Source organism: Cetorhinus maximus, chromosome 27, assembly GCF_964194155.1.
Source record: "Cetorhinus maximus chromosome 27, sCetMax3.hap1.1, whole genome shotgun sequence".
In the NCBI taxonomy this organism is placed as follows: Eukaryota; Metazoa; Chordata; class Chondrichthyes; order Lamniformes; family Cetorhinidae; genus Cetorhinus; species Cetorhinus maximus.
Window position 1 is genome coordinate 25,737,022 of NC_135905.1, and position 18,611 is coordinate 25,755,632.

An 18,611-nucleotide genomic window follows, 5' to 3' on the forward strand; every position below is an offset into this window, starting at 1 on the left:
GGTGAGGCCAGTTTGGATGTTGTAATTTTACAGATTTTGATTCATAGTCTACATTGATTCCAATGAATTTAAACCCGGTAAGCCAAGAGCGCCTTATTAAACAATTTAAAACGTAGACTTTGCCCCAGTCCTTCGTACCTTTATTGTGAGTGTGCAGCAAACAATTTTAACGGACCTACCGGCTCTCCCAGAGAGATCTGTTTCAACTGAGGTGGAAACTTCATTCGACACCTGCGTCTGAATTTATGAAATTGACAAAGTCAAATTTATATCTTAAATAGGCAGCTTCCTAAAATCACTCCCTGTGTGCCTGAATTTCCGGCAGGTAAATAAACAGATGTTCGTCAAACGTTTCATAATCCGGCAAAAAGTAGATGCTACAGTCCAGAAAAATGGCCTTTTTTTCCCCTGATGTGAATTTGTTAATTGTCAGCCTTTAATGGATTGGTGTACATGCAGGGATCCAATCCAGTCTCCCCAAACCCTTCTGAATGAATCAGAGGGGTTGGGACTTATTGTGTACTCGAGTGGGCTGGACCTTTCAGCTCACACACAGTGGTCGCGTCGTTTCGTGGCTGCCGATGATATTGGCATAAAATCAATCCTTCCAGCAAATGGGATCGCATAGCTTGGGTTTCACCGAGGCTCTTCGTGCAACTGCAAGGACCTGGCCGCGTGTTTTCGAAGGAACTCTTAATCCTGACAGGTACAGGAACCACTAATCTTCGGTAAACTTACCCTATCCCCGGATTTATTCATTTAAAGAGGGATTTGTTGTAAGTGATTGCTGGTATCGACTTGTTCCCATTGATAAATGTTTGAGCGTCTGTGCTTTTTTTTTGAGTTGCCGCTTGCCTTTTGGCGTCCGAGATGTCATATTGTGTGTTGTATGTCCTCAATTGCTAATGTACGTGTTTGTATAGAATATGTATATAACTGAATGGGTTGTTACTAAAACTGAAAATCCCCCGAATTGAGTCTATACACAGAGTTCAGCTTTACTCCGCATTATATGTATTTTAGGCGGCGCTTTGAACCTGTGTGCACCGTAGAAGAATGCTTGAATTCGGTGTTTGTTGGGGTTGTATCCGAACTTTCCTGAAGTCTGAATCTGTTAACAGTGATCCAAGAGCGCGAGATTGCCTTCCTTTCAAGCCAGAATGACCTATTCCTTCATGTCCAGGGCTCGGTATCGAAGGCGTGTTAACAGCAGGATATTTTAGGAATGATTAATGAGCCACGGTTTCCAGCCGTTTCTCCATTTAGACTAAAAGCGAATGTTATTTCTCTTGGCTAATGTGTGTAAAAAATGAAAATATTTCGAAACGGATCGCTTTACTTTCGCTGAATGCAAAATTCTTGGTTTTTATTATTAAATACTGTCATCGATCAATTTCGCGTTTCAAGTCAATATCTTTTAGGGAAAAAAAATGCAGGAAGGAAACGATTTTACGAACTTCGTACAATTATTTGACCACATAAGCCTGTTTCAGGCTTGAAACGGAACTGTCACTTTGGACTATTACCTTCAGTGAAGGCAATGGGGAACTTGTGAGCCGTTTCCAGACACAGGATCTGAATGAAATATGAAATAAAACGTGTCAGGAAAGTTCCCAGCCTCAATAATATTTGTCTATAAATGTGAGGTGAGGCCAATGTATGAGAACACATCATAAATAGATGTCACAAAAGGTGTTACGAGTCCGATAAGATGGCCATATATTTGAGATGGTAATACCCAATGATTTATGTGAAGGCACAAGTAAGGTTTATTTCTCTCCCCACACCCACACCCCCACCCCCCCACTCTCCCTCCCCCCGCCACCATCCCCCGGGCAAGAATATAACAGAATTGTTTGCGCAGAAGTAACATTCGGAATTATGTCACCGTTTTGCTGAGCGGGCAGCGGTGAATCCAGCAACGTACATTCTTCCATTCAGCAACGCATCCGTCAGACCCACAATTTGACAAGGGTTTGAACGTTGTTCAGATTGTTGCTTTTCTGACATTAGCTGGGTGAAATGTTTTTCTTTTAACTCAGCTCTGAGATGAAGAGGAAACACATTGAAAAGACCCGCGCCTACTTTTTCAACCATTTTTTAAAATGTAAAGAGATTTAGAAATCAAATCGCGTTCAAATAGTTTTTTTTTAAATCTTATAGCTTTTTACAGAACTTTTTTTTTTGTGTTCTTTCTGGAAATGATTAATGGGTTTGCCTGTTACTACCGAGCGCTCGGTGCATAATTGAACACTCCAAGCGTTAGGGGCAGGTCATTTGAAATCGGTTTGGTTTCTGACGCTTATTTTCAGATCTAATCCAGGTAGAGGCCGAGAAAGAACATCCTCAGATAATGTATATGTGCACATTCTGCTGCCCGAGTATGGCTGGCCTGTGAACAAAAGGAATCTTTCACAATTGTGCCGAGTGGGTTCGGGTGGAAAATTGATGGCTAGCAGGTGCGCCCTAGCCACGGGAGACTCTGTATAAGACCCGCAAAGTTTCAGTACGTTCACTGGAAGAGACAAGGACCAAGTTGGAGAAAGTTACTGGAGACAAACCCGGGCATTTTGGAGTTCAATAAGACAGGGGCAAACACCTCTATCAATCCCAATTTTAAACCAACAGTGGAATGACCGTGCAGGCACGGTAACTGCGAGCCTTTCAAGAAAATATAACGAGTTTTTCAGTTAATAGTGAGACTCCTTTTACGGGAAATGACTGGTAAGTGTCACGGCATAGTCTGCATGCACCGCGTTATTAAATTCGAAACAGATTGAGGCGAGTTTAAGTAACAGCGAAATAACTGCAGAATTAATAGCTACAACTACGGCAAGTGTCACTTTATTTTCTCAGAGGGAGCTGTTAAGAATTGCATTTCGAAGTAAATAAATATCTGTAACAAACGAACCCGACTGAACAAGAAACCCAAAATAATAACAAATTCGCCACCGGGCATGTTTGGCCTGGTGAGAATATGCCGAGGGGGTCTAAACGAATTCCATCGTTCGTATTCATTAGCGAGATCATAAAAGTGTGATATAAAAACAGAAAGTGCTGGAAATGCTCAACAATTCGGAAGAAGTCTTGCTGGACTCGAAACGTTAACTCTGTCTCTCTCTCCACAGATGCTGCCAAACCTGCTGAATTTTTCCAGCACTTTCTGTTTTTTTTTGTTTCAGGTTTCCAGCAGTATTTTGCTTTTATTATAAAATTGTGAAATATTCCCGAAAGTATTTTCATACCATCCACCCCTTATTTTAAATATAAATAAATGCATGCCTCTGATTCAAAAATGTCCACCAAACAGCGGCGTGTCGCAAGAGTATGTAAGCGGGAGTTAGTCTTTTGAGTGAAATAAGCCAAACGATTGAAGTTGCCGAGGCATTTAACGGTTCTCCGTCAAACAAACGTTAGGAAATACACATATTTAAAAAGAGAACTGGCGCATGCAAATTGAGCCGAGTGACCGCTTATGTTATTCATTCTGCAAATCCCACGAAAATTACACTGAACACTGGAAGGGTTTAACAAGAGAAATAAGAGTGGGCTTCTGCGAATTTCTGATATTGATTTTAACTATGAAATACACTTGGGCCTACTTTCCTTTCCAAAGGTCTTATACTGGGATCATCGCAATAGGATCCGTCCTGAGGCTGGATAGCCGCATAGCCAGAGTGAGGATGATTAGATTTACATAACATTCCGAACACATCATCTGGTTTCGGAGTTTTCTTTAGTCGCAACTGCGCGCCTCGCAGATATTGTGTTCACTGGCAAGGCTTGTTGTTAGCTTTGGTGCTTGTGTACATTGTACATTGTGTGCAATGTGACCAGTCCCTGGTCAGTAAACCCTCTCTGGGCCGCTTTACTGGCAACAAAAAAAATGTAAATGCAAAATAGAAAATAAGGAGAGGGGCGAACGATAAACTGGGAAGGTCTCACATAATGTCCAGCGCACATCTTGCGTTACGACTAACCGATTAATCAGCTAAAGACTTTGACAATCGGCATTCTTCCAGTGACATGCAACGACACACAATCAAAAAAAAATCTGCTTGTTGCTGTTCCCGTTCGAACCCTGAAATGTCCCCAACTATTGTCTCACACACCGTGGAGTATCTGGCGCAAGGATTTGTCCTTTTTTCCGCAATGCATTGAATTAACTCCCGCAACGGCTAGGAACACGAATAAGCTCAGTCTCGGCTCAATATTGAATATTAATGCGTTCAAACAGATTGGATAATAAATGTGACTTGGAATTAAATGAAGTTGTTGCTGCTCTGCATGACCCCCACCCCCCCACACCCCCACCTCAACCTGAGGCAGGCAGCTCTGCAGAAAAGAAACGCGCCTGACAGACGCAATCAGATGCAAATGGGTGCAGAAGAGCTGAAATTATCATCTACAAACATTCCGTCAAAATTCCATCTGCTCCGTCTCCCTCTATATCTATATGTATATATAGGGACAGCCCGGGAGGCGCCGCATCTTAATAAGTTATGGGACGGCAAATTGACACACATCTTAATCAAATCTTAATCCAAGAAATTAATTCACGGCGCGTTTATGATTTTTTTTCCCCTCTCTCCTCCTCCGTGGAAGGTGTTGTCAGATTGTATAAAACCACAGCTATGTCTCTGGTCACAGATGGAAGCATCTGACTCCATGGATTGGCGGATAAGCTATTTGACTTTTTTTTAACAAGTGACATTTTAAACATATACTAAACCTAGGTTATGGGCAACAGACATGTTCAGTTATTGTTTTATCCGAAGCCAAGGCAGTCTGACCCTAACAAACATGGTGGCCTAGAATCTCAGTACAATGGCCTTTAGATTATATTTATTTAAAATGACATTAAAGTCTTGACACGAGGTTCAAAGATAGCATTGTATTGATTTTCAATTCGCAGAAAATCTCGTTTGAGACAGAGCAAACGCCTTAATAAGAGGGAAAGCTGAATAATTCTAACACTGGAAACGCCCTAGAAGAATATCCTCGTCACTAAAGATCGGTACAAGGCAGCAATCCCATGAAACATGTATATTTCCCTGGATTACAACAGTGACTATACTTCAAAAAGACTTAAATGGCAGTAAAGCGTTTTGGGATGTCCCAAGGATGTGACAGACGCTATATAAATGGATATATCTCTTTATTGTTCAATGGGTCAGATATTGCAACCGAGAGAAAGCAACATTTTGATCCTAAGTTAGGTCTAGTAATTAACGTAAAACACTTTTTTTGGGATACGTTTGCCTCGAAAGTAAATTGTCAGGGGTCGCATTGTCATACGCTTTCAACCAAGGGCGACGTACAAAACTAAACTAAACGTTCAATTAATAGAAATGTGAGTGACAAAAGCTGTCACTTATACGTCATTGCAAGGCTTGAGACAGCCTGGAGACTCTGATGGACGTTGCTGTCTGAATTTCTATCTTTAAAAATACAATATTTATATCGCATTTTATTACAAATCTTCGCAACATCATGCAACAAATTATTTTACGGAATACAGTGGCTATGATTTAAGCAAACTATGATTTAAGCAAACTATAGGCACGTGCCCTTGGAAACCAATCTCACCATGACAAAAGAAATAAGGTTTTGCATTTTTGGCGCTGGCCTAATAGTTATTCAGCTCCGATTTATCAGATTTAACTCAGCATTTAATTGTAAACTTAACACGTATACATCACTGTCCTTGAAATAGATGCCATTACAAATAAACAGAAGCTGGGAATTTGCTCAGACTTTAATTCAATCGTTGAATTGTCAAGAGTGCGGTGCAGCACGTAGCCCAGTGACACACACATCGTAACTAACCCCATTTTACAAAAACGTGTCCTGTCGCCTGATACTTGGGACCAAAAGATGGGTGATAATAATAACTTAATGGAACAAGGGATTCCAATAAAAACGCCGCAATGTGTATTTTACCGTGCTTGAAATTTTTAAAAGCATCAAAGCGGGTTAAAATTGACCAGGAGGAAAACTGAATTGATGGTCGCCTCCTTAATTAGCATCAGATGGAAGTTATCCAGCTGAAGTTGTCTTCTGTCTGTCAATTCACCGCTGAGAATTACCGCAAGTTTTTAACGAACAAGAAAAAAAAAATCAGTGAAAACTAAGAGGCATATGGTTAACTTTCAATCGAAATATCCTCACATATATTCTAACGGTCCCCTTTCTGAGTTTCAGATGTAAACTCCAACCAGATCTAGATCACAGGTTCATAACCAATGCTGGTAACTGGAACTGAATTACAGTTTCTGAAATGGATTGATTCACAGCATGGTGAAGATATTCACAGCGTAGTCAACCTGGGAAATCTAAACTGTGAACTGTCCATGCAAAAAACTCGGTGCCCGCGCATAAGCACATTGCTGAACAGGAGGAATCTCTGGCTAGTGCGGTTTTGCTGATGTGAATTGACCTCCTGTTTTGCAGGACAGGCTCATCGGATGGAATACAACCTGTCGGGCGGGGTTCTGACCGACTCGGACGCTCCTGATCACAGCCCTATGACTCTCTCAGACTCCGGGACCCCACAACGAGAAGCAATCTGTAAAACGCACCAGGAAAGCAGCGGTGAGTTGGTAACAGTTCTGACTGCAGCTGACTGCAGAGGCAGGGGCAGAACTGACAGAGGAATAAGGGGGGTAGGCTTATTAAAGAAGCTGGAACCTGAAAGCTGCCCCCTTCCCCCTAAAAGGGGGCAAATAACAAAAACCCGGAAGGATGACATTCAGTAGGAAAATAGGCCCAAGAATTCAGGCAGCTTGAGTGATTGAAAGTGTCCCCGTGTTAAACCGCGCGACCTCTAGTGGCTGCTGAGGTTAGTGAAGGGTCTCCAGGAAATAACAATCGGGGGAGTTCATTGTCTCCAACTAAACAATGTCAATTGTAAAGAGAGAAAGATTTGTATTTATATAGTGCTTTTCTCGACCGCTGGATGTCTCAAAACTCTTTACAGCCAATGGAGTACTTTGCAACGCAGGAAGCCCGCACTCAATTTGCGCACAGCCAACTCCCACAAACAGCAATGTGACGAAGACCATTGCATCTCCAACATTTTTCTCTCTGCCCCTGCTTATGCAAAGTTTAAAAAATAATCATAATAATAAGATAATCGATATATGTTGCAAGTGAGCATTCACTCCAGTGAAGGAGAGAACCAAAGCAAGCCGGCTTGAGCTGTGGCAAGGGGAGGAAGCTTGTTGGGTTAGATGGCGCAATGAGCGGGCGGGCGCATGTCACCATGTTAAAATGCAACACTGATGTGTCTGGGTTTTCACGGCACGTTGCACGTTGTCTGGGCGCGCCATTATTGTCTGGCTGGGCCCAACTTCAACCCGCAATCAGCTTTGGGACTCTAGACGAGGAATAGGGAACAGAACCTTGTGTATTTGTTTCCAGGCAGTTGCACAAGAGGATGAAAATTCCAGCAAAGTAGCGTCCAGTCACCTGCACTGAAACGGGCGTTAACCTGTTTTTTTTTTGTGTGAATCACATATTGCGAAATGTTGTGAATCCAATTATCCCTTGCCGCTCAATGACAGTGGTTCGATTTAAAGTGATGCCCACCAGTCCCGCCTGCTCTCCAGTCGTGTGGGTTTTGTTCTGTCGCAATGGGGGAGGGTGAGCCCTGCAAAGGGCTCGGCTTTTCTGTGGTGAGCGCGATTTGTTCGGGGGTGACTAAAGGTTCCAGAAAGTTAGAAAGTGTGTTTGTTGAAATGTTAAAGTCAGCCGATAAAAATGTTGGATATATTCTTGTTGTAATTACAGTACAGTCATATGGATGATAAACATCCCTTCTGTAAAAACGCGTATCATATGATATATCCTGGAATCCGACGTGGTTGTATTCAACCCGGCAAAGAAAATAAATATTGTCCACCAGGAATTGATTTGGAATCAAGACATTATATGTAAAGTGGAATAAATTTCGATGTAAATCAGAGGAATTTCCCTTAAGAATTCCCAGAACCACCAGATTAATTGCGGCTCAATAGTGTGCTACACATTGTTCTAAGTCTGTTTTACGGATCTCTCTGGGGTAATTCCAGTCCCACAAAGCCAACCTTATTCTGCTTCACATGCGGACAGTTCGGTTGAAATAATATTTTCGTTCTGGAGCGTGTTAACGCCGACAATTCACCAGATTTTGACCCCGATTAATGAATGTACCTGTGTGGTGGCGGTTTGGTTTGACTGTGTGACAAGACTCATTGAAACGGAAGGCAATGTCAAAGCGTAAGCATTTCCCGAAAAGCACGTTATACATCCGCCTTTGCATCGAAGCCTTAAAATATTTTGAAATAATTCACCCTCTGACAAACAGACATTCCTATTCAAGCCAGATGACGGCATCCAGCCATTAATCAGGACCCTGCTCCTCTCCTCCTGTTGGTAACCTCAGCACAAACTGCAATGGAAAATACATTCTTCCCTGTCCCGAAATAAGGATAAATGTTCCTTCTTGGGGAGTCATTGGCTAAGAGTTTGGGAGAGATGTGGATGTAAAATACACCACCATCCTTCAAACTTGCATCGCATTTCATACACTTACAGCTAGTGGCCACTCATTAAAGGTCAAATTCTGCAGTATTTTAAAAATAAAAACCCTCTTTTAAATTCTCAATATGTACTGTAGGCTGCCTGCAAGGTCAAAATAGGCTTCGTTTTGTGTGATATGGCCTCCCGAGTTTTAATAAGGATTAGTAGAATTCGCCGACACGGTGGAACACACATTTCTCGAAAGGTCTAACCAGAACGGGTCATTTCCGGATTACAAACACAGATAGCACCATATTTTCGACATCCTTTTTTTATTTTCCCAGCGCCGGGACGTGAGGTGAGGAGAAAGGGGCAGATCCTGTAGTTCCCGGCTTTAGAAGTGGGATTTTTAATTGAATTGAAACGAGTTGATTAAAAAGGGATTGACGGCGCCGCGATCTGGCACGCAATGAGCTCTCTGTTTAAAAACCATCAAAATATTTACTCTCCAAAAGCTAATCTTTCACTGACAGATCAGTCACATCTTTATTTGGTGGAAGTCTGGACACACAAAAAAAAAAGATCGACGGAAAGAAAGGGATAAAGGCTGGGAGGGTTAAAAAGAGAGCGAGATGCTCCGCAAGCAGAGAGGGTCTCTCACAACCTTCACTTGAAATCACATTTCCAGCGGCCTTTGTGACTTGTGTTGAAATCTGGCTCGCTTCAGGCTGATCGGTTTTACTCTTGGCAGGGATTTAAATATTGACCCAATTGCGATATTTGCAGATCAGTTTAGGCCCGATAGCAAAATGATACACGCATTGGACTGTTTGCGTGTTTTGGGGGAATTTGGCTAAGGATTTTTTTTCTATTTGTAAATCACTTGGGCATTGTTTGATGTTATGCTTCGGTACAGGAAAGATGGCGCGAAACCAGGGTGAATATGGATACGATAGCTTGATTATCATAGACTCATGTCCGAGTCGAGATGGGGGATTATATTTTGGATAGAATTATGTCAGTAAATACAGTTGTTTACAAGCTACCGGCACACCCGAAAAGTGAGGGTCGTTTTACAATTGAACTTTTAAGCTCCAGACAATATGATCCTAAATTTGGACTAAATGTAAACCTAATTTAATTGTGGATATAGACACACGTGTAATTCTAAAGCGAGTTGGATTCTTTGTTCAAAACGAGAGAACGAAGGCATTGCACAAATATATCTGAAAAAATCTGGAACAAATAAATAAAAAAAAACGAAACCACCTGACGGCTAGAAAATAAATACATGTTTACCTTAATTTGTTTTTAATGAACTGACACCAGGCAGGACTCCAGTAAGTGCAGTGGAACTCCAGTGGACTTTAATTAATAGGTTACATGCTCTCAATTTGAAACCCGAGTGAATGTGAACGAGCTCTCTTCCCACACTCATTCAGACAAACCTGCATCCAGCGAGGAATGGGAGGGAGAGTGAGTGGAGACTGGACTCAAATGTTGGGGCTCTCTTCTTCAAATATAATTCGGTTAGATGCTTTCAGGACACAATGAAAAAAATATTAATCCCCTCTCTCTTTTACCATGCGATTGGATTAAAGATATTAAAATGTATGCGCATACTGTGATTATGAAAATCCAACTCGAATAAAGCATTCTCTCTGCTGGGAGTTATTTCCAATAACGCCAGTTTTGCAATGGGCACCCCTGAGGCATTGAGACATTCCACTTTTTAAAAAATTCTATGCTTAAATTCGTAATTAAAAACTTATTAAATGCTGCTTAGTACCGTGACTCTGCCTCATTCTGAAATTAACAGATAGCACCAACAACACAGCCATTAGCTTTTAACAGGTCCGTCAATACTGCGGTTTCTCTGTAATAATGTCTATTATCTATAGATTAGAAATTCTATCCCGAACGGCCACGGGTTGTATTGATAATTTTACCTAACCATTCAATCACATTTTTATTTTAAGCACAAAATAAGGGGGCGATGTCGTCTCTCTGGTGCAAGATTAGAACGGGAGAGTGCTTTAGCAATAACACAGTGCCCAGATTGTAAATTCTACCAAACAATTTAAGGAGTCGATCATTTGTTTGATCAGTGCTGCGCACATTTGACCCTCCACGCCACGTTTTCCGCATGATTGAAAAAAAAAGCTTTTACGCGGGCACCTTTGGGAGATCGGTATGTGAATACTTTAAATCGAGTTAAAATAACCTTCAGTTTATGAACAAATGCCAGGAGCCCTCCCCAGAGTGAGTTTACAGTCGGAGAGACAGTAGCAAATATTGAACGAGAAGATATTGTGACTGCTTTTGTAAATAGTCGCTATCTGGGGAAACTGGCATTTAGGAATATTTCGCAAGCTTTCCCTCTAGCCGCACCAACATCAAATATTATGACCGTACACCATGAATATTAACTTGCCCACTGTTGAAAAAACTTCCACCAATTTCCGTTGAAGATACTCGGAGAATTCAACATGTGGGTCCAGTATTTTCACCCAAGGAGTAGCCCATTAATTTCAGAATAAAGACGATGCCATAATTGAAATGCTTGTATTTTAATAGCAGAGAGTGCAAAAAAAAATAGACACAGACAGATATCAACCCAGCATCTTGTTCAGAGATACTGAAATCTAGATGAAAAAGTTGACGTTCACACGTTTAAATGCAGGAATCGCTCTCGTTCTCACCTGGAAAATGTTTACGCGGCACCAGCAGGACTTTCACATCATAAATTATTGTTAAGCTAACATCCACTGGGAGATTTAGCACTTTTCTGCTGATACGGCGTGATCATAAAATCCACCTGCGTAATAAAGTTTAAACTTTAACTAAAGAAGAAAAAAAACTGCACAACTGGTCAGAGGCGAGAACCATCTCTGCCAAACGTGACCGGTTATCTGCGATTGTTGACATTCCTCACAAAAACTCCCTTTTCCCCTGCTCCATTTTCTCCATCTTTAAATGACCTTTAATCTCCGGACCCAAAGCGTCCGAAACTGCACATAATCCAATAGTGACCCCCCGGAGAAGCACAGCTGTTGGGCATTCTCAGGAAGGGCCTGTTTCCTTGGTGTTTTTCTTGATATATAATTGAACTTCTGCCTGCATTATTAGTTATCGATTTTAAATACGGGTGGGGCGATTTATAATAAGGTTCAGAGCTAAAAAGAAAACGACTTGGATTGCCTTAGTGTCTCGTGTCCCATGAATTACTTTGAACCACACGAATCAGTGGTGCAGAGAAAAGGACTAAATATGAGGGGAGGGGCGTAGGGGTGGGAGGGGGGGGGGAATATTTTCAACCTAAATTTCCGCAAGAAACCTCCCCAGGATTTTTGTTTGCTGGTTTTCATGTCAACATTTCACACGTTTGATCCTCGGCACATAAACCACAATGGCCCTGTCCCTTAGCTCTGGTAAAAAGAGATGTGAATTTAATCGGGTTTGATTATAAATGAATATCGTATCCGAACGTTCACTTAAAGCTACTGGTTCTAGTTGCCAGTTTCAGGCGGATTTCATGGATTAGTAGGAAGGAGTAAAAGAAATAGAATCAACCATTACAATTGTAAAAGTATCACATTCCATAATGCTGTATATTGTAATGAAGTGTATACAGTAAAGAGATACTTCAAATAAAAACGAAAGCCACCAGGTTTGGGTTGAACAGAAAGTCTAAAAGGTAAAGCCCACTGTTGTAAAACCCTATTTGTGCCTTTCAAACCTTAACTCACAAATACTTCTTGAAATCTAATACGGCTTGGCAATATTTGGTTTCGTCCCCTCTTTCTGCAGCTAATCCCTCCCAGTTTTAAAACAACCATCACTGGGTGCACTGCTTTATTCTAAGTTGTCTGCGCTATTGTCTGACGTGATGATTTTTTTCCCCCTCTCCCTCTGAGGATGCTCAGGGTTTCTGACAGCCACACTCTGCGTCAGTTTGCAGCCTGCATCACCGGCGGGTCCGCTTTGACGTTACTGGCCTCACAGCAAGGAGGGGTCCGAAGGTTCATCTATTGCTCATTTATAACTGCCCCAAAAGCTAAGCCTTTAACAAACAAGAGTCAAAGGAAAGGCGGCGACCAGGGGGTCCTCATACCTGGCCTTGTCAGCCTGTCTGAGCTAGGGATTTACTTGCAACTAAATTGATGCCCTCTGTGGGGTCCCGGGATTGGGAGAGGCTTACTGACTTGGAAAGCGATAGGGCACAAGGCGTGTTTTATAAGGCAAATTGAACGTCCGCCTGTTTTTGCTAAGAGATAAGGCTAGTTTGGAGATTTATTTGCCTGGTGTTTTGGTTTGCAATGTCATCCAATGTCCAAACATTCAGAGTCCCGAAAGGACAATACGCCGATCAACTGAGGAATCTGCTCGACACCCCGAACACCCAATGTACAGGTAGGAAAGAAACAAGGTTGCTGGGTAGAAAAACCAATTGTCCAATCCGTCCAGGAACGCTGGATTCAAGCAGATTGTTTATAAAGTCAGGTCGTATTTACCTCTCTCCATCTCTCAGTGATGAATTGTTGTGCGGGGTGATGGGGGAACTGAGGGGGACTAGAGGTTGAAAGGTAATTAGCATAGTTTGTCCTTCGTTAATCTCCTTTAATTCCGGCATTCCAAACTGGGTCACTGGGATGTAAAAACAACAATTACACAATATTCTTGATCTAGTTATGACGTGTCGAGGAAAAGGTTAATACAAAGATCAGATCTGTATCAACAGAAATTATTATTATTATTTTTTGCTTCTAAACTGCTTCTCTCGCTGGCGTCCTTTCGGCCCATCGATTGAAATTCCTTGTGAATAACCCGCATTTAGAATCCGCCCCAGTGGATCATGAATAATTTTCTGAATCATTTTTCGGTTCTTTCAAACCTCCAAGAAAAATAATGCCGCCAATAGCGATTTGTAACCCTCCTAAGCCCATCAAATGGGTAAAAATCACATGGGTAAAAATCTGCAAACACCCGTTTCTTTAGTAACCGGAGACGCTAAGTGGCGATAAAACTTTTCTGCTGTCAGTTAGGACGCGGATAACTCCGTTTATTGATCAAACATATGTTCCTTCTGATGACCGTTATCAACAACAACCAAATAAACACCAGGATTTGTGCAAGTGTTTGGAATCTGCCTGTTTGTAAGGGCCAGGGTTTAGGGGAAGGAACGCGATTAATTTCGAGAACCCTATTTACTTCCACAGATAATGAGAAATCCCAGCAGAATCAAACGGATGATTCGGATTCGAAGGACCCGACTATCAAGAAGAAGCAGAGACGCCAAAGGACACACTTTACAAGCCAACAACTACAGGAACTGGAGGCCACTTTTCAAAGAAACCGATATCCTGACATGTCAACCAGGGAGGAAATCGCAGTCTGGACAAATTTAACCGAGGCACGAGTCAGGGTAAGACTGTCTTGAGCTTTGGGCGCGGAATTAAAGTTGATAACAGGTCCTATGCGAAAGTCTGGCAACTGCCCAAAAGGTCAAGTTAGCCCCTTACATGGCTAGAAAAATGGATTCACGAATAATCCAGAGAAATTGTGAAAGGTGAAGGGTTCGCCAAGTCCTCAAGACAAACACAATCAGGCACACCTGATCTCGAATTGTCCAAAGAACCAAATCATTTCCCATTCATTTCCGATGCTGCGGATCAATGTGCGGATGCAGCTTGTTAACTGGATTTCAGCAGTTGGATCGAAGCACACTCTCTACATTGCTCTCCCAATCGTTCATTGTTTTATTACCCTGGACGCTGAATATAGTCACTTCAACACACTCAACCCCCCACTACATTCCATGTCATGCTTTTTTTTTTGATTTAGAGCCTGTTGGAGACTAAGTAATTAAAATCATTGACGGATAATATTACACGCCGGGCATTTGATATTTATGACCACTCTATAAATCTAGATCCAAGCATGACAGCCATTGGCCATGTAATTCAGAGGAGCCCAGAGTGCTAAAGTAATGTAGGAAATGCAGAGGAAGAGTAAACAGCGTGAGAATCGTGTAAGTTCTCAAGGAAATTCGGGTTTTTTTACATCATTTAGCAACCATTTCCAAAGCTGTCTGTTGTCGCAGTCATTTGGACATGCTGCAAGTGAATAACGGTGGACATCTGTTATTAACCCTGCATTATAAATGAGAACAGAATTAGTCTGAAGCTTCTAATATTTTGGTGTGTTCTCTAAAGTAATTACGGTCAATCTAGAAATTGGGCCCTTATGAATACCCAGCAACTATTCCGATTTGTTTTATCTCTTGGAGCAAGATGCATGTACACGTTTGTTGAAGTTACAGGGGTCAGAAATGAGTTGACATGAACCATTGTATCATCACAACAATCGAGTTTCAGGGAACAATGAACATTGGAACTTGAAGATAACTTTTTTTTGAACGCGGGGAGTTGTTATGATCTGGTATGGGTTGCCTGAAGGGCCGGTGGAAGCAGATTCAGTCATAACTTTCAAAGGGAATTGGATAAATATTTGAAAAGGTGGGTGGAGGGGGTGGGGTTGTTAGGGCTAGGGGGAAAGGGCAGGCGGGTGGAGACTCTGTCAAGGAGCAGACACAGGTGTGATGAGCTCCTTCTGTGACTTTATAATTTACACACTGTGATTTACATTTAGATTCAATTTTACTCCGAAACAGTCTCTTTTCCGTTCATTTGTAACAACATCACACGCAATTATTACCAAAGGATTCTCATTACGCGTACAGGTTAGACCACGTGAGCCTGAAGTAACTCTTTCGAGTACATTCACAGTTCTTGACTTTTTTTTTCAAAGTCCTGGAGTGGGACATGAACCCACAACCTTCTGACTCAAAGGTGAGGGTGCTATGAACTGAGCCACAGCTGACACCTCGTGAGCCTGAAGTAGTTGGACATGTCTCGGGTAAAATTTGATTGGGAACTTAACATTTGTATTTTGAGTGAAGTAACACCTGAATGTAAAGGAGTCTGTTTAACCGATCACTTGTTTCATAAACACACGTTAAACACAGGCGCGCCAGCCTACAAATAATAGTGTTTCCTTTCTGATCTAGGTATGGTTTAAAAATCGCAGAGCGAAATGGAGGAAAAGGGAGCGCAACCAACAGGCCGAACTGTGTAAAAATGGGTTTGGCGCACAGTTTAACGGACTCATGCAACCTTACGATGATATGTATTCTGGCTATTCCTACAACAACTGGGCCACCAAGAGCTTGACCAGCAGCCCTCTGTCAGCCAAGAGCTTTCAATTCTTCAACTCCATGAACGTCAGCCCCCTGTCCACGCAGCCCATGTTCTCTCCTCCCAGCTCCATCTCCTCTATGACCATGCCGGCCTCCATGGTGCCTTCGGCCGTGACCGGAGTGCCCGGGACCAGTCTGAATAATTTAAGCAATCTGAACAACCTCAACAGCCCCTCCCTCAACTCGGCCATGACTGCCGGCGCCTGTCCTTACGCATCGTCGGCCAGCCCTTACTCGTACCGGGACACATGCAACTCCAGCCTCGCCAGTCTCCGGCTCAAGGCCAAACAGCACACCAATTTCGGCTACCCGGGAGTTCAGAACCAAGTGTCCAACCTAAGTCCGTGTCAATATGCTGTGGACAGACCTGTATGAGCCTGATGGTCATTTTTAAAAGCAAAACCGGTTTAACCCTAAAGATATGACCTTTGACCCATCAATGTACACCACCGGCCCCCTTGACAGTGCTGGTTAAAATGATACCTGTTCAATTGAGAGGACACATTTCCATTTCACGTGGACGGGTTTTAGAAAGCTTTCATAAAAGAGTGTTATACTCGTAACTATTGCAGATAAATATTTGTTAATCAAGTTGACATACAATTCAAAATATGCATGACCGTTACAATCAGCCTCCTCGGTTGTAATGCGGAATCTGCTGTATATAATGAACTTTTTTTTTTGTTTTCCTTTTGTATGTGAAATAATTATCTATAAAGTAGTGTTTTTAAGAGTTAAAGAAAGCATGTCCTCTAACAGCATACCTATGATCACTTGACTTGCGCCTTGGTTAGTAGATTAGGAATGTAAAGACTGACCTGCTGTGAATTATTCACTGTTGTATACCCTTACACAGTGTCCCTCATTTATCCCTGTATGATCCATCAAAATGTCTCATTTTTTTCCCCTTTTAACAAGAGACCTTTTATGATATTTTTTTCTTTCAGCGCAACAGCAGGCGTTAACCAAAAGTCCACACCCCATCAATACATCCCCACTTGTGATCTTAGATTTGCTGCAGATTAATATACTCATTCTCTGTGGGGTCTTTCCTTAATTTGTCGAGTTCTTAGTATTTGTAACGGTTTGGCTCCTGGCTTGACGCTGACAGCTATGGCATTTCTCATTCTAATCTATTGTGCGCAACATTCTCCAAGAAGGCCAAAGTTTACAGACAAGACAGCTTGATTTGCACTCTGGCTAATGCTTAATAAACAGATTCTACAATGTCTGTGTACGCTATCTTATTCTCGAGAGCCCGTGCCACGCCGAGGGAGTGTAGATCTGGCTTCCTTTTTGTTTTCGAAATGTCCAAATGGGTATTTGGAAATTAATCCATTCACGCTTGAGTTAATAAACGATACGAATTTTCCCGGTCGCTGTGCGTAGCGACATCGTAAAGAAACTTAAAAAGATTGACGGCGCGCGAGGAGGCCTTTCGGCCCATCTTGCCCGTGTTAATGATACATTTTCCACCATGGAGGGATTATTAGTCCCAGAAGAAGAAAGTACGACCCTGACATAAAACCCTTGCATCTAAATTTCATTCCTGCGACAGTCCTTAGGATCATTTATAAAATGTTATCCAGATCCGTTCTGCTATCTTTAGGGGTTTTGCAAGGTATTGGGCAATATTAAGTGTTTAATTCTCTGAAAATCTCGCCCTGTTGTCTGCACTGAAGTAAGAGGACGCCGAATATTACTACATGTCTAAATATTTCCGACAAACCCACGCCAGTTTATGTCAATTGCAAACTGCAAATTCTATGCAAGGCAGTATCATTATGTGCTGCGCCGATTTCCGCCTGTCCGCAGCAAGTTAGATAGGTTCAGGGAGTTGTGTCGGGAATTACATTAAGGATCAGGTGTCTTGTTTTAAAGATTAGGTGTGAGCATAGTACATTACATAGGATTGCAAGGTGAACATTCCCAAGTATGAATAATGTGCCTATAACAAGTACCTTAGCATTTCGTCGTGTCGTTGAAATGGGCTCCGTTAAAACATTTATGTTCAGAAAAATAAAGATGAAAAAAAGACTAAAGGCTGAACCTGACTCTCTAAACATGGAAGTACATGTGTTGAATTTGACGGAAGCGTCATTTTCTAAACAGTAATTGCTACTAAAATAATTTATGTTAGTTTGGACATGTATCTAAAGTATGAATTTTCGATATTTGGCTGAATTCGTGCATGAAGTGGTATTCATTTTAGTTAATTTTATAATTCATAAACATTTCCTTTCATGATAGATCAAATATAAGCTTCCTCGGAAAGTCAACACTATTATTGTTGATGGCCGCACTGTAATTGGTCTGAATCCTGGGAACACGGTGCAAAATCAGTCCTGCTTCTTATTCACATCGAAACTAGGCCAAAATAGAACAACATCTCAAACATAAACTGAAAGAATCTAGAGATGAAGCAGTGCAGCCCCGAGTGATAAAGAAAGCTTGACCTCAAGCTGAAAAATTCCGATGTTGCGGAAAATAAACACTGGTATTTATATAGCGCCTTGTCCCATCCTCAAAAAAGACATTCCTAAATATGTCCCCTAACATTTCGACTGGAATGCATTGGGAGGAAGCCCCATTGGGCTTTCTGTGCATAACAGGATCCCACTGACAGCAATGAGATGAGTAATCGTTTGATCAGTTCCTGGTGCTGTGAATCAGGGACGCGAAGAAAACTCTCTCTGAATAGTGCCTCCAGATCATTAATATTCACCTGGTCCACTGAAAAACGGCACTTCCGACAATGCAGCACTTCGCCGGTGCTGCAGTGGAGCGTTAGCCTGGACTATACCTTTAGGCCTTGCTCTCTGACACACCTTCTGCCTTGAGACTTGTTTGC

At 42.0% G+C, this 18,611-nt stretch overlaps 1 protein-coding gene across 5 annotated transcripts; it reads left to right on the plus strand.

Annotated features, from left to right (window-relative positions):
- Nucleotides 1-101: 101 nt before the first annotated feature.
- pitx3 (paired-like homeodomain 3) lies at nt 102-16,987 on the plus strand. Of its 5 annotated transcripts, none has more exons than XM_078530920.1 (4): nt 102-728; nt 6,454-6,594; nt 13,722-13,927; nt 15,572-16,987. In XM_078530920.1, the coding sequence occupies exons 2-4, from the start codon at nt 6,468-6,470 to the stop codon at nt 16,133-16,135; spliced, it is 897 nt and encodes a 298-aa protein (XP_078387046.1). In that variant the 5' UTR covers nt 102-728; nt 6,454-6,467; the 3' UTR covers nt 16,136-16,987. The 5 variants fall into 5 exon arrangements, with proteins under 5 accessions (XP_078387046.1, XP_078387045.1, XP_078387047.1 ...); XM_078530919.1 differs by having other exon boundaries at nt 105-706; XM_078530921.1 differs by having other exon boundaries at nt 719-776.
- The last annotated feature ends 1,624 nt before the right edge of the window (nt 16,988-18,611 follow it).

What these genes read in the sequence shown, in the direction of transcription:
- pitx3 (XM_078530918.1), top strand. An exon ending in AACGCACCAGGAAAGCAGCG is followed by an intron (nt 6,595 to 13,721) that starts GTGAGTTGGTAA and finishes TTACTTCCACAG; the next exon opens with ATAATGAGAAATCCCAGCAG. An exon ending in TAACCGAGGCACGAGTCAGG is followed by an intron (nt 13,928 to 15,571) that starts GTAAGACTGTCT and finishes TTTCTGATCTAG; the next exon opens with GTATGGTTTAAAAATCGCAG.